Genomic DNA, 22264 nt, shown 5'->3' on the forward strand with positions numbered 1-22264 from the left:
TTCATGTTTAGAAATTTATTTCAATTTTAATGTTTCAATTAAAATTTGCATGCTAGAAACTCTGTTGCAAATGGTGATAGTATAAAATATTTAACTGCCTTTGAAATGATAATTTCCACTTTTTACTCAGTCTTACTGATAGTCTACAGTACATAATACCATTTTATAATTTTTCCTTTGGGGGGGGCTTTACAATTTAGGGGGAAGTGTACCCCCTGGATCCCCCTAGAAAATATGCACATGCTTACGAGGTACGCCCTGTTTCTACTGGAGACCAATATTTTTTTGGATTCTAAATATCGTTACTATTCCAATACTATCTTGAAAATAGGATTTAAAACTGTGTATCTTCATGTCAGGATCCTAAGATATAATGATTCCAAGTGGAATCCTTGATACTTTGAGATCCTATGTTAAAATCATGACTACATTTCACAATTAAATTAGGATCATCGTTATTCTTCATCAGGATCTTCGCTGTTGAGAAAGTTTTAAACTTCCCATACCTATTCGCTTAATTTGCCAAAAAATGAATCATTTTCCTCATCTTCAGTTAACAGCGAGTCTTCATCGACATTGCTTTGACTCATACCTTGCTTCGCCCGCAAATTAGTAATCCAACTTTGCCCACTTTAAACTAATACGATGTTGTGTCACTACCTGTAAATTCATTTATGGCCATGAGAGCAAAACACAATTTTTTACCCAAAAAACTAAAAATCGCATCAATATTGGCGTATTTCTTGTGGTCATATTTCAGATACCACTTCTTTGTATTGCTAAAACTTTTGTTAGGCTTACACCACGAGGATGAGGACGTCGGTACCCCTATGACATCACTGATGGCCAGCAAAGCGTGTATGACTAACCTAACCGTGTATCGGCCTCTTCATGGTTACATTTCGTCACGTCAGTAACTTTACGCTTAATGCATTTGGGAGTAATGAGAAAATGAGAAAAGAATTAGCAAATATAATTTTAACTGTCAAAAAATTTTTATTGAGCATGATATGCTATACATTTTTAGTCGCTTTCATTGGTCCGTTGACTTAATAGAGAAATAAATTCCACACCAGTATGCAAAATGGTAGTTATTGGTCAAAATCCGAAAATTGAAAACAAGACTTATTGCGAAAAAGTTAGTAATGTAACAATTTGTACAGATGTGGTGATCTCTAAAGATACCGACGTTCTTAGCCTAATTGTATGGGTCCATCGAAAGATTCGCATTATGAAGTAATGGTATCTGAAATATGACCACAACAAATATGCAAATATTGGTGCAACTAAACTAGCAACCTAAACTTTCGGTGTTAAAATGTTTAGTTAAGCATTTCCTTAGTACGGTAAAGCATCAGCCCCGTCTATGTAGTAGATTCATGTGCAAGATACTGAAAGGTATGTGTACAACTGGAGTAGGATTCTTGTGAAGGAAACATTAATTTTAAGACTTTATAGGACCCTGGATAAAATATACTATAAGGATGCTGTTCAGGATTCTATACAAGATTTTCATAAATGTGGCAATATTTTTCTATCTAACATACAGAGATTTGAAAGCGTAAAGAGTCGGGAAGGGTTTATAATTTCAGTTAAATCATTAATCCTTTTTTGTTTTCAATTGATAAACAAAAACTTTAAAGTCACAAAAGTTCACGTTAATTACAAAAATTAAGAAATTTTGGGAACGATGTATTTATGTACTTACAATCCACTGGAGTAAGTAACTTCCTGTGCAAAATATTAACAAATATCATTTATTAATGCTGCAAATACTCTCATCACACATATCTCATTTCAATTCACTTGAACACTGGTGCGAAGCGCCATTACAAACACTAGAGCAAACGACAAGCATCAGATGGAGCTTTATAAATTGTATATTGGGCTTTTTCTTGTGACGTGTGCACTTCATGGTGAGTGAATATGAGAACTTGTACTGGTTTTACTGCAAAAATTGCTGGAAGTTTTGACATCACGCGCTAAGTAAATACAAATTGACTCTGGTGTCAAACGTTATCATGTATTGGATGACGCAAAAATTGCGCTTTTTTACTATTATTGCCGTATCATTGTCTGTTTGAAAGGTTTCTTATGATTTTGAAGTGCTTATTTATCATTGCTGTACAAATATTGATTACGTATGACTTATTTCATAGAAATATAGTCAATTTTGCATGCTCTAATTTCTATATTTATTATTCGCCGCTAACGAGGTCATCAAGTCACATGCTTGAAATAAGTATTTTGACATTTCATAGAAGTTGTCATTAATTGCTCCTTTCTTATGTGTTTGTTTGTAAGAATTAAGAAAATACTAATGATAACATTAATTCCTTTATAAATACGCAAGTGTTAATTCTTCAACCCGATACTTAAATTGTTATGTTGTGCTGTTTATTTTATTATTTTTGCCTGTTCATCGTAGAATGGACAGCCAAAGCAAAAAAATTTTTGTCTTTTTTATCTTGAATGAGTATGAGCTGAATTGTATTTTATATCTGAATATCAAACACTACCACTAAGCTAATAGTGTAATTTAAATAAACGGGATTGACATGCATACCATTCTTGGCGTGTGGACGTGACTGAATGACGGTATCATTTTCAATTTGAAGTTGAATTTTAATTTATTGAACTTTATGGGGTTGAATTACAAAGGCTGTAATTGCGATATTAATTTTAGATGTGATTTCCAACTCGTCAGTGAAAAAAGTTTTTCAGTTTTTTGAATCGTTTTATTTTTACGGCTGTTTAAAGTTGTCGAAAACACTCCTTTTGATGGACCTTACCCGTCGTTTGAAAAGTCTAGGACGACTTAATTTGTGACGTCATGCACGTGATTTCTCAATACAAGATATATACGTCAACTACCTTGGATGACGTCAGAATTTGGCTAGACCCAGACTTCATGCCACGACGGACAAGGTCCGTTGAAAGGCGACTTAAACCTCCATAACAAGAAGACGATTTGATCAAATTGAAAAATTTTCTTCACCGATACGTTAGATATTACACCAAGTTTTGATATCGCAAATAAAAGTTTTTGTTGTTAGGGAACTTTAAACAAATATTATTACAATGTTATTATTACTTAATTCGTGCAACCAATAAAACAATTAAAAGCATAATATCTCCTAAAAATATTTCTGATAATATTTTGTAATAAAAAGGAGTTTTTAAAACGTTCGGTCATGCAACAAAGATGATCTATTAAGAAGGAATTCTCTTTGGCAAAAATTCCTGGCGTTTGGGATTGATATTAGTGTTCTTAAAAAATTTGACATAGCCTGTCACAACCTTAAAATATTCACATAGTTCAAGGCCTTTTTCATGACTCAATGACGATACAATTCTTTTCAACGCACGTTTCTGTTATTCAATGTCTTCACATAAATAGTAGGTAATATTAAAATGCCATACAGGGCAAGCAAGCATATTCGAATACATGTCTAGTCAATGTAGTATATTGTAGTCTATATTCTAGCCAATGTGGTACATTTCTTGGAAGTCGTCATTAATTGTTTTTTGTATTAGTATTTGATCGTTTTAATGTTCTTTAGTTTTAATAAAAAAGAACTTTTGTGTTGTTTGTCAACATTTTGCAATCCACTTTAACCTTGACTATCTTTAGATTCCGTGCCTAAAAAAAAATTTACATTGTATACGATGCATTGGAAATTTTCAATGTTGAAAAATGATTGTTCGGATTCAACTATATAGATGTAATTGGTTTAATCTTTTGAAATTTTTCAGTGATTACAAGTCAAAGATGCCCAAAAGAGTGGAAGGAATTTGGAAGTTCGTGCTACCGCTTTGTCGTACCTACTCTACAAATTCGCCAAAAAAGTTGGGAAGACGCCAGAGCAAACTGTTTGGGCTACGGTGCAGATTTAGTGTCAATTCGCAACTCTACGGAAATGGATTTTATATACAATACAACCAGCCAATTGGGAAATTTGAAATTCTGGATTGGTTTCTTCCGCAATAAAACAACAAACTTTCCCAAAGAAGGTTGGGTATGGAGTGATGGGAGCAGTTCAAACAACACAATACCATGGTCACGTGGGGAACCAAATAATTACAAAAACAATGAAAATTGTGCTGAATTTTTTGCACGAAGTAAAGATTGGAGTGATAATGATTGCGCCAAATCGTTTGCTTACATTTGTAAAAGAAGAAAAGGTAAACTCTGTTTTGTGTTTTTTATCGATGTGGTGTGAAATAACTAAAAAGTCTTCATTTATCATTCATGCTTTAATTTCATATTTTAATCAGGTCTCCCAGATCCAACCACTCCAAATGTTTCAGCCATTACTCCTACAAAAGGTATTCTTCAATTTCATTCTTTTGTTGAGTTCATTTTGTGTAAGAAAGAAGTTTTACTTTCATTGATTAAACATCTAAAGGAAAAGTGTCCTCGTAACATGTTTGATTTACGTTACAAGAGCACTTTCTGATTAAATATTGCATGGGAAATTGTGCTTGCATTATGTTTTATGGTTAACTGGTTATAAATATACATGCAAATTTTTATTTTCGTGTATGATTTATAGATATAATCAAGACATCATTTTTTGTATGTTTTTAATATGGCAATCATTCACGGAAGCTGATATGCAAACGACTTGATTTACATTACACGAGGTTCATTGTCACAATAAGCCAGACACCTATTTGGTGTTTTCTCAAGCTACTTGGGAACAGTGTTATATTTGCGAATTATTGTACATGGCTAACATCACAATGAAATTAACGTAAATGCAATTTCACATGTGAGAATGAATTATGTCAATCATGTTTCATTTTACGTTTCATTATTGACAATGACAAGTGAAACGATTCAAGAAAGATTTTGATTTTCTCAAGGATTTCGTGTGAATTGTGCAATCTTGCAACACGACAGGAAAACTAAACTTAATTTTAAGCTCAGATCTCATTCATCTCCAACGTTGGCGATAGAACTTTTACGACTTTGGCGAGCGTTTACGATTAATGAGAACGCATTAAAAATTGTGTTGCCGATTTTTTATGACGTTCGCTGAACCTCGGCGCTGCCATTGCAATAAACAAAACAGTTTTGTTTCTTGCGATCATCGCTGATCATTGCCGAGTGCTACTTGCTTAAAAAATCATTTAGAACGAGAATCTGTTTAGTCAGGCAACTTCGGCGACAACTTCTATTATAAACATTTCAATCTGCACAAACATTATCAACTTTATATTAAAAGGAGCAATTTTTTCTTTGGTATGAGTATCAATGTGCGTTGACTAATATATCCTCACCGATTTATGAGAACCTTTCGTGCACCGGCCATCTCTGACTATCGGCAATGAAAGTCGCCGAGTATAGCGACGCTTTGTGATGAATGAGAACTAGGCTTTACCTTCGGTAGCCCGAGTATTGAGTTGATGGGAAAGGGCATTAAATATAAGAGTCGACCGTATGATCATTAGCATTTGGTCACTAACATTCAAAGGAATCAAAAAATATATAAGTATAGGTTGATAAAGAATTTTTCTAAAAATTTTATAGCTCCTCCTCCTTTGTGTGATTTTGGTTGGATGCCATACAATCGATCATGTTACAGATTTTTTGAAATTCCAAGATCATGGAATGCCGCAAAAACTGCTTGTCGAGATACCGGAGGACATCTTTTGAGAATTAATGATGATAGTGAGCAACATTTCTTGGCTTATATTGCGCGTCCGAAGACTGAGGTAGTTATTTTCATGTATTGTTGTGTATTAGTCTGATAAAATTACTAGGCACCTGTATTCAAGTTAAATTATTACATCAAATCATTATTTTATTAACTATCTTATTGCCTAATATTTTAGCATAATGTTTTTAAACATGCTGAGAATCATAGGTTGACAGATTTGGATGTTATTTAGTTAATAAAAGAATGCAAGACGTAACTAGAACGTTAATTGGGGGTGGGGGGGTTTGCCGTACTGGTTTCTTTTGAAGTTCAATTTACTTTCAAAAGAAATCAGTAGCCCCAATTAACGTTCTAGTTACGACTCTGGATGCAAACGTTTGGTGATAGTTTTAAATTTGTCGATTTAAGATATTCTTAACATTCACTATAGAGGAAAACTGTTGGTTTAATACAACCTACGACATGTCTTTTTTGACTGGATTTAAACTTAATCATTATGAACTTTTTCTTAAAAACATTCATCTAGAATTTCTGGATCGGCTTGAATAACCTTAGTAAAGCTGGACAGTGGATGTGGGAGTTTGGCAATAACGATACATTGACATACACAAATTGGCAAAGTGGTGAACCAAATGGTTTTGGAATACAACAATGTGTTGAGATGTATAGTTCTACTCAAGCTGGTTTTTGGAATGATGCAGGTTGTCAAGAAAGGAAATTTTATATCTGTGAAAAAGAAGAAGGTAAAAAGTCTATTGAAAAGATACAACAGTAGAGAGTTTTTGAAAATGTTTGAAATGAACATGTATCTACGTAGTTTGAGATTGTATTTTCTTATTTCAGACTGCGAATTTTAAATATCTATGCATAATGTTGGATTTGATATATTTTAATTTCAGACGACCTTTCAAAGCACGTCTCCATATAAAAATGATGTGTAGCTACATTTTTCACATGTGAAGAAGTATTTTTAAGTACAAAATCTAGACCAATTTGACTTACCAATGTTGTGCTAGTAAAGCTATCTCTCTCTATATATACAAAGATTTACTTATTAGGAGTGTGGCTACAAATTACAGTAAGTTAAGTGTATGTAATGAAGAGACAAAAAAAATATATTAGGAAAAGTGTTAAGTGAGTGAAGAAAGTCTTAAAATGGTCGAGTGGGATCGAACTGCCTTGGATATTCAGTGTGGGTGCGAATTTATAGATCAGAAGGCTTTCATGGATCATTAAATCGGGGATGTATTGTGAAGAAGAGATGATAGTAAAGTCGGGAAAGGTAGCTGACTGACCTGATGTGTTAATATGGGACAAGATGCAGGATTATGAGCTTTCGCTGTACCCAAGAAGCTCATCTATTTCTGCCCTCTACGCTCTCAACTTAACTGCAACGCTGCCTTCTCTCACATAACCATTAGGTTTGTTTTCTGTCCTTCTACACGTATTTCTTCCTTCTTTTCTTTCAAGGACAAGATCCCCAAGTTCCTGAGGTCTGGTGTTGTTTATCCTTTTTAATGTGGACGTTGTAACGCGTCGTATATGGGTCAAACCACTCGTCATCTTCACACCATAATCTCAGAACAATTAGTCATCTTGCCTTTGACACAAAACAGTTATCATGCTCCACTAAATCCAGCATCTTATCCCATATTAACACATCAGGTCAGCTTCCTTTCACGAGTTCACTATCATCTCTCACCCTACATCCTAGAATTATTTAAATTGAAAGTGTTAAAGCCTCCTGATCTCTAAACTCACCACACACTTAATATCCAAGGAAGTTTGATTCCACTCGACCTTTTTTAGGTATTCCATAACGTTTTGCGTTCATTTGCAACATCTGTATTTTCGCTAACACTTTATACTTTACATTTTTTCTTGTATTTTTTTTGTCTTGTTCATTACACTAAACTCATTCTAATTTAACATTAGTAACCAAACTCCTTATAAGTAAATCTTTGTATACATGCATATATAGCCGGGAGGCACATGGTTATACACGTTGTACACATATAAACGCACTCCTTGACCATTTTAATTATCACTCTGATTATGTCTTGTGTAAAAAGCAATAGCAAATTATCAATAGCAAAACAGATAGTTCCTTGATAATAATCATTTTTTACTTGCTTTTTATGATAAATTATAATTAAATTTGCTGTATTTACATGTATTATATTCATAAGAAATTTTCTACCCTAATTCAAGAGTGTCATTTTACATTATAAAGCCTGATCTCATGTTATCTATATTATAGGTCACAATGTATGCCCAGACGGTTGGATTGCTTATGGTAACAATTGCTATCAGTTTAACATGCTACCATCACAGAAAATTACCTGGTCTGCTGCTGAAGCGGCGTGTAAAGCTTTTGGTAATTTTGCTGCTCTAGTTACAATAAGGAGTCAAAATGAACAGGATTTTATAAAGAGAATGATGCAACGGTACAATGGTTTAAATGCTTGGATTGGTCTCAATGACATAGCACATGAAAATGTTTTTGAATGGACTGGCGATAAGTCGATTTTGGATGGAAATGATTTCAAGATTTGGGCGAATAGAAAACCAATTGAAAACAGAAAAGAATGGGATTGTGTGACATTGTTGGGGCTAAGAATAGATACTGCATGGACGGTTCAAAACTGCTCACAACTTCAAAACTATATTTGTATGAGACATAGAGGTATGTTGTTGATTATAAAATATGGTGCAATCAAGTAACCGAAAATTTTCCTTTAGATTTTAAAGTGCATTAATTTTAAAATTAATGTACTCTAACACATAATTCTTGTCATTATATCCAGATTTATAATCATTAATAACAACCGACCGAATTGTTCATTTGAATTTTCTTCAGAATTTTGTGAATGTTAGCAGTTGAACTGGATACTATTATTTTTTCAAAACACGAGATGGTTTTCAATGACATAAAATCGGCGCATTCGAGGCTTTTATGAACGTGTAGCAAATGTGAAACAATGGTGGAAAATTGATAAGATTATTTGGGATATTTTAACGAACAAAAAATTTTCTCAATCTTGCTTCTTTTAATATATTACTCTATAGGGTTTTTTGAAATTTGAGTATTTACCTTCATTTTCCAATAATCATTCTTTGTATAGTTTTGATTCTTATTTGAGTCGACTTTAAGTATCGACAAAATATATTGTTATATAAAGTTACGAAGCAACCTTTTACCGAAAATACATAAAATCATACGTGGTAGCTTGTTATGGAAAATCTGAAGCAGCCTAAGCTGCAAGATTTTGGTCAAATATTTCAGAAAGAATCATAAGACAGCCAAGCGCTTTAAATTGGTTTTGTTTAGGTCATTTTATATATGGTTTGATAATTTTCACCTTCAATCATAACCATTTTACGCTATATTCAATGCTAACATGGTGTATACAAATGCTTAAGATATCACATTGGTTTGGTATCTAGATCTACCATATTGTAATGCTCCCTTGGGAATGGAGAATGGAAGAATCTTGGATCGCCAAATTACAGCCAGTAGTTTCCAGGCTTCGCATGAACCAACACAGGCTAGATTGAAACACAGTGGTTCATGGTGTCCTAGTATTAAAAATCAGGTAAGAGTATCTTGTGTGTTAGAATAGCTTCTAAGCCATAGTACGACAGTATAATACCATGAAGTGTTCACGTATGTGAGATTAACGAGAAATGTTTGTTTGGCAAATATAAATTCAGACTGTAATTGCCAAGAACGTCGAAACCACAATGCATGTTGTGAATACTGATCTGCAGTGCAAGATTGTTTTCGTATAAATTATTTATTTGTCCACTAAAGCGTAATTTAGTAAAATCTTTGTTGATCGTTCTACAACAAAGCTAGGTCGATCAAAGCAGGGCAGAATTAAGCACTTTTAAAGTTGGACTTTATTATGTATATTTTGACAACAACGAAACGAAAACTTACATAGGTGTTACTGCATGCACTTTTAAGACACGATACCGAAACCACATTAAATCAATGACGAACAGTAAATACCGCAACGAGATAGAACTTTTTAAACACAAGTGGACACTGAAAGAAAACAAACGAAACTACAACATTAAAAGGGACTTCATCAAACAACTTCCACCTCCGAACAAAAACCAGAAAACCTGCCGTCTTTGCCTTGAAGAAAGACTACTAATCCTAAAAGGACGTAAGAAGAACATTTTAAATAAACGTTCCGTACGATCTCTTTAGTGCATGCCGTCATGTAACCTATTACTTTTTAATGAAATGCATATATTCAGTGAATAATAAATAATCGGTCAGTTGCCTGAAGATCGCCCTACGGCGTGAAACTCCGAGTAGCGACAGCAAAAACTTGTCTGATTTTATTTTATAACGTATATATTTTTATATATATATATAACGTGTATACAATGTGTATGTTATACATATATACATATAACACTTTAAGACTATTGACATATGGCCCAGGGGTGAAAACTCAACATAATTCTAAGAAAAATTTGATTGGCTTGCTGAAACGTTTTATATTTTACAATTTAAAAAAAACTGAGAAAGTTAGCCCAAAGACTGAAGATACGCGGAATTTATAACAATTTTTTTGTACTTCAGGAACAATATCTCCAAGTTGAACTCCCTTATTTGGCTGATGTAAGAAAGATAGTTACCGAAGGAAATATCACTTCTTACATACTCAAAGCTAGCAGAGATGGAAGGGGATATAAAACATACAAGACTTCAACTGGGAAAAAAGAACTGGTACGGAGTCACAATAATTGCGTTGATCAATGCAAACATTGATGAAAAGTTATTTAAATTTTGTCTGATTTTGTGTCATATATTTTTCATTTAGAAAAATTAGATTTGTTATTTATCAAACTTACTGAGACTGGCCTTCTTTCAGATACTTATGAGTCATGTGAATTTTTACTGATTATGGCCAAAATTAATGAAAGAGTAAATTGATAAAATAATTAACAATTAAATGGTTCTAATTTTCAGACACCGACCAAATTAGATAGCTTTGATTACCTTGACACAAAATCCTTGGTGGCAAAGTTCATACGAATATTTCCTAAACGCTGGAATATAAATAAATCTCCATGTTTAAGAGTGGATTTTTCTGGTTGTCCTGCACAAGGTAAGTATACATATATACTATAACCATTATCCCAAGAAAGACATTCAGCAACAGGTTTTGCAGGATGTTTTACTCATTTACTGTATGTAGGAAAGTACGTTATGTAAGGATTCACGATTGATGCGAGCGAAAAGTATTTTATGTGTGTTCTTTCTGCTCTATAACAATGATCATATAAAGTAAATGGTTTGAACCCTGGAGTATCGTTACATGTTTGTATATGAAGATCTTCCAGGTTAGTAGAGTCCTGAGAAGGACTGTTGGTGTTGATGCTACCGCTAAAGTTGTCGAAACGTCAGTCAACATCAACAACTGAAGCCCTTCTCAAGACTCTACTAACCTGGACGATCTACATCTACAAACATGTAACGATCATATAAGTTCACATGGAACATATTTGCATTCTAGTGTACTTTTATCAGTTGCCTGTTTAGTTCGTCGGGAATATTTCACAACATTTAATACTACACAATAACTAACGCCATATTTCACTGCGTCTGTATATGTATTAGAAAGGCGTTCTGATGGAACAAATTTGAGCCATTCACATTACACCTTCTCTAACTAAAATCGTTTCACTACGCCTGTGTATGCATCAGAAAGGCGTTTAAAGAGCAAAGTTAAATATTTCAAATGTTGCATCCTTTAACTATGCATATACGTATAATTCAACTCTCAACTTCCATTTCTATTTCAATTTCTTTCATTTTGCTCCAGTATTCAGCAAGTGTGGGGAGAAAAACTGGATCAGTGGACCAGGCGATCTTTGTTTACAAATCAACAAGAACTATGCAACATGGACTGGTAATATATTATGTACAGCTGAGTCAATTTTAATGTTTTCACGTTTGCGTATAAAGTCATTCTTATAATTAGTGCATGATACTGAAAAATAGCTATACATCACGTAGCTATAGTCTTTCAATTTTGGTTTTTCAAGTACCTTCTTTTGTATCGTACGCACAAATACTTGAAGTATGAGTTCATGATTGTTATTTCTGGAAAAATGGCAGTGTTCTTAGTGAGAGACAAACAATAATAATAAGCATGCTAAATTTTGCTTCAATTTCATGTTTACAGCTTTCTTCGATAAACGTAAAAATTGCAATTGCCGTGCACTTTTGCAGAATTGGCAATTATGATTTTATCTGACTAGGAATGACATGAAGTCTTACACTTGATTTTGTACTTTAGCTGAGTCATGCACGATGAACTAATGTTAAGTTCTTCTTTAGAACCAGTGAGATAAGCATGAAAAAAATTCTTCCATATTTTTACTCATAGCTATACACTGAAAATAAATTTAAAATATTTTTACAACCGTATTAAAGTAAAAGGGGCAATATCTGTAATGAATACTGAAATATTTAAATTTACAAGCTAATTTAGTAAAACAAGAAAACTGCTAAAGGATCTAAAAATTAGTTGGACTTCTTTTTCACCATGTTTGAGATCACAATATCACATCATTATGCAGTTTTGACAGTGTTAAAATGTAAAAGTCACATTTAATTGCTATTTACGCCCAATTCTCTCAAAATTTTTTCTTCACAACATAAATAAACAAAAAAATAGAACTTTTGCGATTGTCTGTAACTTTACCCCTTGCACCTAGGCTAAAAAACTTAAATTTAAAGGTAAAAAAATGTAATTGCTCTCAAGATTCGTTTTTATCATTGGTCTCCATAACCATAATATTGTTTCTATCCAGAGGCTCGGTCATCCTGTATAGAAAAAGGAGGAGATTTACTGACAGTCTCCACGTATGACGACATGAGCACGATAAAGACATTGTTACAGAAAAACTCTGCATATAATGATTACTGGATCTCACTGAATGATCGGGATTATAATAACGTTTATTATTGGACTAATTCTGAGAATGCTGCTTACTTCAATTGGGGTTCTGGATCTCCTAACCTCTGGTCTAGTGAGTATATCCAAATATAATTGTATATTTCTCATTGTTCTTGATTATTTTGTTCCATGTTTTAACTATATCTTATTTGTTGTAGAAGTGAAAAAGTGTACTTATCTGGAAGCATGGACAAACTATTTCAAGGACGAGGATTGCTCACTTCGTTTTCAATTTATCTGCATGAAGAGAGGTATTTGTATTTCATTTTTTCTTTAAAGAATATCTTTATTATGCCATACGTACAGTGTTGAATAAAACAGTGTTGAATATTTGAATAATATGTAGAGAACAAACAATAGGAAACGTCCAATAAAAGTCTTTTTGTGTCTCACATCATATTACTTTGGTTATTACCATAATGGAGCTAGTAAGTTGATTTTCTGACCTATAGGAACGCTGAGTTGAGACGTAGCCAGTATTTTTATTAAATACCCACACGACTTTGTTGCACAGCGAAGTTTTTATTATGCTTCTTTTCTTTATTAAATCAGTATTCAAACTCCCAACGTTACATAAACAATTACCAATTTTCCCATGTAATGTTTTATTCTATTTAATATCCAAATGTTTTCCTTGTATCCACTATATGGCTCCTACAAGCTAAAAAAAAATAGTTAAGTTGGAACCTCTGGTGGATAATCTCACGTACATGTAATCTCAATTACATTTAGTATATCTCAAGACTGAACGTAATTTTTTACTATTTTCAGAATTATGTCTTAAAGTCAATTTGTCGTAAATGTATGCAATCCTGAATATATTACTAAACTAATTGTAAAAGTGAAGTTGAATAATCATTTATTTGCAATTTGACATTTAGGGCAACGTTTGAGAACAAACATCATCCAGTCCGGTCCAACTGGTGGTATGTTAACTATTATTAAACAAAATATTGTTTTGCATTTTGATGGTATAATTCTTCTGCACAAATAAATAATATATCATTAAAGAACTCACCGACCTCATCTAATTTTCTCTTTTTTTCGTCAGTTTTCTATTCTGAATTTGTTTAATTATTTGTATGAGATGCGTATGTTATATTTTTCGATAGTATGGGTGAGCAGTACCAAGTATTACTGGCCATTATCTGATGATGAGGTTGTACTTGGTACAAGATCTGGTAAATTAAATGGAAAAATTACGCTTGCAACTGGCGTCAAAGGAAAACCAAACTCTGCCCTTCAGTTCTCTGGTGAAGGATCTTTTATTGATGTAGGAAAGTTTGATAAGGAATGTTTTGGAAATCCTGATTACTGTTTAGCTCTTACTTTATCTTTCATGGCTTGGTTTGACGACAATTCAATTTCATCAACAAGACGTTTGAATATTTTGGACTCCATCGAAGGAAACGAAATGACAAACAATGGTCTCGGCGTTTACCTTCAAAACAATGAAATGTATTTTGTGATCTCTAAAACATCAAACTATTTTAAGAGTTCCATATCCATTGTGGCAAACGAATGGCGACATTATGTTATGATATTTAACGAATCATCTGGAATGAGTATTTTTGTGAATGGTCAAATTGTTCCTTCGAAAAGGTATTTATAACGTTATTTCCCCAAGATTGCTTTTTATAATGTATGAGTGGATAAATGGGGTGTTTAAAGTACTTCATTGTTATTTTTATCAGAAAGTTGCTATCATTTATACATCAAAATATATGTAGCTATTTTGCAAAATCACATCACGCAGATTACTTCCTCCGACATCATTTTGTGTGCTTTGATTTGTTGTTTTAGTTTTAGGCTCATTATTGCATAATCGATATCTTATCAATAGCATTTCTAGATCCACAAGAACTGGGAAAACTGATAAGTCAACAAGAAGTTTCAAGATAGGACTCTACTATCACTCTCCTGTCAAAAACAGTAAAATTAAGCTATCGATGGTTGCCTTTTGGGAGAAAATGTTATCTGCAAAGGATATTTCATCTATTTATAACGCAGGTGATTATTTTGTTGACACTATTCAATTGCTGAAGATTTCAATTCATGCAACCCACAATGATTAGATTTTTGGGGGGGAGGGGGGCGGCTGGGGAAATGTTCATGTTTCGTGTCATATAATCCATAGAAAACAAAAGATTTCAAAGGAGCTAATACGCAGAACATGCAAGTATGGGTATATTAATATTGCCCCCACCGCGATCGACAAACTTAGACGCCACTAAAAGACTGCATACCACACGCAGCATATTCGCCAAATAAAACTATGGATCCAAGCAACATTATAGCTGCATTTTTGTTTAAACTTTAACATACCAAACACGAATTGAGTGAATGGGCTTAATTGATCGAGAAAAGCAAAAAAATGTGACACTTCATTTTTCAATTTTTAAATCAGATTCATCCAAATTATATTAGATAGACACAGATAGACACACACACATTCAAGCTTCGGTCTGGCTGAGGGGATGAGACTGATGTATTTAGAATAAATTAATTCGCAAACATACCATCCAGTAGTAATTATTGGTTAAAATAATGTGTCCGAGCAAGAATTTGCCGATAGTTTGCCTGCTGGCTAATCTATAGAGTTAACTTCATGTAGCTGCATACAGTAATCGTCGAGTCGTATATTTTGATATGCCTTTAATGGATCTGTTTTGTTTATTTGACATTTCCATTTATCTTGGTGTAGAGTTTGGTGTTTGTCTCAAGAATTGGATCGAATATGGAATGTCTTGCTATCAATTAAATAAAGATTCAAGATCGTATTATTGGGCTCAAAGAAGATGTCAGAGCTCAGGTGGAGACCTCGTCAATATTGGCAGCAATGTCGAGCAAGCGTTTATAACTGCATGGCATTTAAAGTACAAAGTGGTTCGATCTTGGATAGGTAAAGCTTATAAATGAAATTGCTTGTGCATGTAATATTATTTTTTTAAAAAGATTTTATTTACAATACTTTATATAATAACCAGAAGAATTTGAGCAATTTCATTGGTCGAGAGTAATAATCTACAAGAGGACATACGCACGGAATTGACGTCACTGAAAATTTCATGTTTATAAAGACAAACAAATGGCGGATATATTTGAAAATTTATCGCAATACCTCCGTGAATGGGAAAATAAAGATATTCACAAAGACCTAGTTTAGGCAGTTGACGTATTTGAGCAAGAAGAAAAGAAAAAATCCGGTTTTCAAACATTAATTTGTGATTTCTATCAAGGCATGTCAATTTCTTTCGTCATTTTCAATAAAATTAAAACGGACATTATTGTTTTTAAACAAGCACTCATACACACACATGGCAAGTACCTAGAATTGGATACTGCGATGCGACTTTTTGGATTGGGTTTTAAATTAGTTATACAATAGCAAATGAATATATTCGACAAATCGACTTCAAGGTAATTCTATTCAAAATCATCAGACATATTTAAGGCTGGCTAAATTCTAAGTTAAAAAAAAGGCTGAAGTTGTTTCACCGTTTGCAGTATCCTTGGATATTATAGTTTATTTGTGAAAAAACTCCCATTTTAGGACTATGCCTCCTGATACCTTTTCATGATTTGTACCTACATTTACCTGTCGTGTACAAATGAGCTTGGGATTACACTTGCCAAAAAATCTGATGGTTTGAGATGGAGTTATCATTTCTGACTTTTAAAAATATTGACATAGGGGTAATGAGGAGCTCTTAATTAAGCGCAGATTTAGCTATTTTCTAACAAATATATCAAGTTGACATTTGAAACATATACATGACTTGCCTTGTTTACGTTTAGTTGGCAGGCAGACTTGTCCCAATGGAAGTAAAGCATTGTTGCTAGTGCTGTCTAAAAAAACTCGACCAAATCTGCGCGACAGAAAACGTAAACAAGGCGATTCATCTATAACTGAAAATGATGACTTTTTTTACATTTAATTTTTTCAACCATTTTAGGAGTTCACGATAAAAAAAAAGAAGGGTCTTACGTTGACACTGATGATAATTCAGTTGTATATTCAAACTGGGCGCCAAAGCAACCAGATGATTGGGGGAACAACGAAGATTGCATTCACATTTTACGTAATGGCATGTGGAATGATTTGCCGTGCTATCGTTACAACGCGTTTATTTGCGAGAAAAGTAAAAGTAAGTGATGTTTTTAAAAATTTTTATAACTTGTTTGCTTTTTATTCTCAATGATATGTTCTTGTTCTTTTACTATTCATTCAGAATAAGAAAACATGTAGTCATCATTATGACTTTCTGTACTTATAGACTGCTGTACTGATTTTCTGTACTTATAGACTGCTGTACTGATTTTCTGTACTTATAGACTGCTGTACTGATTTTCTGTACTTATAGACTGCTTTACTGATTTTCTGTACTTATAGACTGCGTTACTGATTTTCTGTACTTACAGACTGCGTTACTGATTTTCTGTATTTATAGACTGCTGTACTGATTTTCTGTACTTATAGACTGCGTTACTGATTTTCTGTACTTATAGACTGCGTTACTGATTTTCTGTACTTATAGACTGCTGTACTGATTTTCTGTACTTATAGACTGCTGTACTGATTTTCTGTACTTATAGACTGCTGTACTGATTTTCTGTATTTATAGACTGCTGTACTGATTTTCTGTACTTATAGACTGCTGTACTGATTTTCTGTACTTATAGACTGCTGTACTGATTTTCTGTACTTATAGACTGCTGTACTGATTTTCTGTATTTATAGACTGCTGTACGGATTTTCTGTACTTATAGACTGCGTTACTGATTTTCTGTACTTATAGACTGCTGTACTGATTTTCTGTACTTATAGACTGCTGTACTGATTTTCTGTACTTATAGACTGCTGTACTGATTTTCTGTATTTATAGACTGCTGTACTGATTTTCTGTACTTATAGACTGCTGTACTGATTTTCTGTACTTATAGACTGCTGTACTGATTTTCTGTACTTATAGACTGCTGTACTGATTTTCTGTATTTATAGACTGCTGTACGGATTTTCTGTACTTATAGACTGCGTTACTGATTTTTCTGTACTTATAGACTGCTGTACTGATTTTCTGTACTTATAGGCTGCTGTACTGATTTTCTGTACTTATAGACTGCGTTACTGATTTTCTGTACTTATAGACTGCTGTACTGATTTTCTGTACTTATATGCTGCTGTACTGATTTTCTGTACTTATAGACTGCTTTACTGATTTTCTGTACTTATAGACTGCGTTACTGATTTTCTGTACTTACAGACTGCGTTACTGATTTTCTGTATTTATAGACTGCTGTACTGATTTTCTGTACTTATAGACTGCGTTACTGATTTTCTGTACTTATAGACTGCGTTACTGATTTTCTGTACTTATAGACTGCGTTACTGATTTTCTGTACTTATAGACTGCTGTACTGATTTTCTGTACTTATAGACTGCTGTACTGATTTTCTGTACTTATAGACTGCTGTACTGATTTTCTGTACTTATAGACTGCGTTACTGATTTTCTGTATTTATAGACTGCTGTACTGATTTTCTGTACTTATAGACTGCGTTACTGATTTTCTGTACTTATAGACTGCGTTACTGATTTTCTGTATTTATAGGCTGCTGTACTTGTTCGAGCTTATTTACATCAATTTTTTTGTTTTCCACTGCCGTAGGTGTACCAGTGCATTATTCGAATGTGACCCAAACGAACACCACGTTACTAAATTTAGGTAAGTTACAAATAAATCATTATATTTCTTAAAGGTCAACATTTACATTTACGTACGTCTGTATTCTAAAGTTCACTCATACATACTGAGTGCAACACAGAAATCTCCCTCTCGCTAGTCTACTGTGAAACTCATTTCTCCATCAATGGAAAGATTTTTGCCGAAACATTTCAAATCCAGCAACTAGTGGATTGAAAATACTGTTTTGGAATATTTGAGGTAATTTTGAAGACCCACTTTGTGGGTGTGAGGGTTTCTTTCAGAATACAGGCGTTAGTATGTTTGTCTTCCTGTTACATAGAATTTCACCTCAAACTATGTATATTGTTAAACATTGAATGTATTAAGGCCTTGACATATTATAATGATGATTTGGCCCACAAACGAAGAAGTGTTGGAATACTTACACTTATTTTTCTAACTAGTTACGTTTGCGTACGTCATCAAAGTTATCCATTTGTTTGGCTAATACTATCAAGGAAACATGTTGTTCCTTGAAGTTGCTTACTTGTGTTGCACAAATCTTTTCATTTAATTTGATCAGAGGTGAATTTTAAACTTCAAATGGGCGAGTAAAGAAAGAAGCCTCCCACCGAATATTGTCGTTAATAGGTTCAGAGCTTATCAAATTTCATGAAGTGATGATATAAGTGAAGAAAAATCCTGTTGAACAAAAAATGTTACGTCAGCGATCTTAAACTATAACTACAATCAAAACAATTAAAAGAAAAATATATTTTTAGCAAGAATAATGCCATGCTTCTCTAAGTAAGAAATGCATCAACTTGACATATTTTCAACTAGCTTAGTTGGCTATTCATTCCAACGATTTCCAATCAATAGAAAAAGTTCATCGTCATTTAATGGTTTTTAGTTTTTTGTCATACCATCTTGTTCTGCCTATAAGTTTTAAATCTAGTGACTGAGTTTGCCTGAACATCACATCGCTCAACCTTATTCTCTGTGAGATATTCTAAAACAACTCTACTTGTGTGTTTGCGGTCATTTTCATGTAGGAACACGCACCAGACTATATATTGTGTGAACTTTCCTTTTAAAGATAATGTGCATACCAAGCTATAACAAAACGGCTTCATCACCGTCAAGTAATCTAATTATCTATGTAATATTAATAATGGGGCTACTTTTTTGTCGACCCCTTGTACATTTCGTCATTGGTAAACGATGTGGTCTATTTTAGTCTTGTACAGTTAAACAATCTTTCGAAAGCTGCTCTTTCGGGTACATTTGTGTTTATTTCAACAAAAAGTCTCAGCAACCTTAGCAAACACGCGCATAGAGTTTCTAGTTACCGTTTCAGTTACTCAAGGAAGTAACGAGTACATGCGTATATAACTATGATTACTTAAAACGAAGCTACTTCTTGTACTGATACGAAACTTCAATGTTATAATTTCAACTGATAAAATTTTAGCCGGAATATATCATTATTAAGTTGACTGCTACGATTTCAAGCTCAAGTATAAGTAATGACGTTACACCTTCTAAAAATAGTAATTGCTTAGTAATGAGAACAATTGGAATTGTTTAGGAAATAAATGAGGTATGAACAAACCATAAGCACACCATGCAATCGTTTATTTACCCCCTACTAACAAAAGAGACAATATAGAATAATTAGCCAAAAATTCGTTTAATGATAAATGTAGATTTGCAACTTCCTCACCGCTGGTCACGTCTAAACGTGTAACATTTTTTTGTTTCTAGTTTCAACAATAACCAAATTCGAAACATTTTGTCATTACACGCGCTCTACAATTGGCTGTCCTAATGACTTGGTCATCAATATAACATCAGCATTCTGGGGAAGGCGTGATAAAAAATTATGTGTGTACATCATTGTTTTACCATGTGGAGAGAAAGACATTCCAATTATCACTAAAAACTTAAAGAAGAAATGTGATGCTTATGGAAGTTGTGCTATCCATGCTTCTGAATCTGAGTCCTATCTAACCGATCCTTGTCCTACAATCCATAAATACTTGCAAGTGAATTATACATGCGTGAAAGGTAATATTCTTGAAGACTTTCTGCTCAATTTTTTACCAAGAATAACTGACGGGAATGACTCCACATTTTTGATCCCTATTTTATTTGTTTCTCGTCGTCACTTGTCCAACAGATTTATTATCATCCCCTAGCAGTATTTATATTGATTAACAAACGCAACATTATTATTGATATTCTTTTTTTGATATGATATTTTGATAGGTCATTCAAGAAAATATCCTTTATCTGGTTGGAAAAATTTTGAACATGACAAAAATCTTTACTATCGTTTAATTGACACTCCACGAACATGGCATAATGCTAGGAAGTTATGTAGAGAGTATGGTGCTGAACTTCTTTCAATCAAAAATCAGTAAGTTATCTTGAAAATTTAAAAATAAAGTTAAAATTGCTCTTTGAGCGTTGACAACACGTGCAAAGCCCATAAAGTATGTGCCAAAGTTAAACATGAGAGAAATTATGTTTTTGAAATTTCCTATAAATATATAGATTCGAGCAGTCTGCTGTGACAAGTCTCATGGAGAGAACATGGTATGAAAAAGTTTGGATTGGTTTGAATGATATTACTGGTCGGGGTGTTTATGGATGGTCAGACGGTTCTGAAGTTTCTTGGACCAATTGGTATGTTGGTCAACCTGATGAAAGGCTCCTTCGAAGTAGTTGTGTATCAATGAGTCTACATCGTGGAAAGCGAGGCTGGATGTTTTGGAGTGATGAAAATTGTACAAAAGAATATCCATTTGTATGTAAAAAGAGTTTTAGTAAGTGATTGATATAAAATTCCCTTAAGGTGAGCCCTGCTTAAAAAGTATAATAATGATGATGATATGTTTGTACTTTTGCAGAACCAGTGATAAAGCCGACGCCTACAAAAAAACCGAGTAAGTTTTATGATTACAAATGGGGCAAAGGGTTAAAACTCTCTCGAGTTACTTCGTTTTCTTTCGAAAATTATCACTGTCAAAATAGCATTCACTTTAATACTTTGATAGGTTATCCAGGAAAGTGTTATCCACATATTGGTTGGTTCACTAATGACAGATTACGATACTGCTATTTTTATAAATCAGGACTTAGGTAAATACTAAAATATGTGAAGTTATTTATGCATTTAGAGAGCGGTTTGATTCGTTTTCTTATTATTATTGGACGTTTTGACTTTAAAATAGCTCAAATAGTTTAAAGTTTTTGCTTTAAGCAATCTACGTATAAAAGGGACTAAGTTTGGATTTTTTTGTAAACCAAACTATTCATACTCGGTGAAAGGTTGAAAAATGACACAATATTTTACGAGATATGTAATGATTACTCTAGATTTTGTGTTCGTTGTCACGGAACAAGCAAAAGGCAAATATATTACTTTTAGTTTTATTAGACATTCATTGTTATCAAATTTATGTTATACAGGAAAAATTGGTTTGATGCTAATCTTTACTGCAAAAATTCACTATCTTCGACGCTTGTAAGTGTGTATAGCGCAGAAGAAAACGCTTTTGTCATGAAATTATCCAATGATTCCATGTGGATTGGTTTAGATTCGAAGGGTGTGTACCGAGGTAATGTCCAAGTTTTATATAAAAAGTGTGTTCTGCATGTGTTGGTATGATCTTATGGATTAATAGTTAAAACTTGGGAAAAATATTGCGCCTGCGTATTCTAGAAGTCTCGAGCAAGTGATTTTAACTCTAATCTCTGGATAAACTACTATTTAAACATCGAATTCAATGTTGTAGGCAGCATTTGGTTGTGCTATGTGTAAATTTTAATGTGTTCATTCAGTATATAAAAGCAATGAGTTTCTAAAGGAATACATAACCGTAATGATCTGAAAATTACATAGCAGGACTAAAACTTG

At 33.3% G+C, this 22264-nt stretch overlaps 1 protein-coding gene and 1 long non-coding RNA gene across 3 annotated transcripts in view; one reads left to right on the forward strand and one right to left on the reverse strand.

Annotated features, from left to right (window-relative positions):
• On the reverse strand, positions 1 to 1878 carry LOC124440124. The gene is made up of 2 exons (XR_006946565.1): positions 1709 to 1878; positions 1 to 660 (listed from the first exon to the last, which is right to left on the reverse strand). It is a non-coding gene; the product is annotated as an uncharacterized LOC124440124 (long non-coding RNA).
• Positions 1820 to 22264, forward strand: part of LOC124440118 (macrophage mannose receptor 1-like) — a 26445-nt gene continuing 6000 nt past the window's right edge. The window contains exons 1-24 of one of the 2 annotated variants that reach the window (XM_046990446.1): positions 1820 to 1916; positions 3757 to 4185; positions 4279 to 4329; positions 5537 to 5721; positions 6193 to 6409; positions 7927 to 8352; positions 9114 to 9262; positions 10267 to 10413; positions 10657 to 10795; positions 11513 to 11599; positions 12507 to 12725; positions 12811 to 12903; positions 13534 to 13578; positions 13765 to 14254; positions 14496 to 14662; positions 15357 to 15554; positions 16609 to 16800; positions 18322 to 18378; positions 20107 to 20409; positions 20611 to 20761; positions 20899 to 21170; positions 21255 to 21290; positions 21402 to 21486; positions 21817 to 21965. In XM_046990446.1, coding sequence (XP_046846402.1) covers positions 1862 to 1916; positions 3757 to 4185; positions 4279 to 4329; positions 5537 to 5721; positions 6193 to 6409; positions 7927 to 8352; positions 9114 to 9262; positions 10267 to 10413; positions 10657 to 10795; positions 11513 to 11599; positions 12507 to 12725; positions 12811 to 12903; positions 13534 to 13578; positions 13765 to 14254; positions 14496 to 14662; positions 15357 to 15554; positions 16609 to 16800; positions 18322 to 18378; positions 20107 to 20409; positions 20611 to 20761; positions 20899 to 21170; positions 21255 to 21290; positions 21402 to 21486; positions 21817 to 21965 — 4342 coding nt within the window. In that variant the 5' untranslated portion in view covers positions 1820 to 1861. The remainder of the gene's footprint in view (positions 1917 to 3756; positions 4186 to 4278; positions 4330 to 5536; positions 5722 to 6192; positions 6410 to 7926; positions 8353 to 9113; positions 9263 to 10266; positions 10414 to 10656; positions 10796 to 11512; positions 11600 to 12506; positions 12726 to 12810; positions 12904 to 13533; positions 13579 to 13764; positions 14255 to 14495; positions 14663 to 15356; positions 15555 to 16608; positions 16801 to 18321; positions 18379 to 20106; positions 20410 to 20610; positions 20762 to 20898; positions 21171 to 21254; positions 21291 to 21401; positions 21487 to 21816; positions 21966 to 22264) is intronic. The other variant, XM_046990447.1, reaches the window with a different exon arrangement.

The sequence above is a fragment of the Xenia sp. Carnegie-2017 genome, unplaced genomic scaffold, assembly GCF_021976095.1.
Source record: "Xenia sp. Carnegie-2017 unplaced genomic scaffold, XeniaSp_v1 HiC_scaffold_2, whole genome shotgun sequence".
Taxonomy (NCBI): Eukaryota; Metazoa; Cnidaria; class Anthozoa; order Malacalcyonacea; family Xeniidae; genus Xenia; species Xenia sp. Carnegie-2017.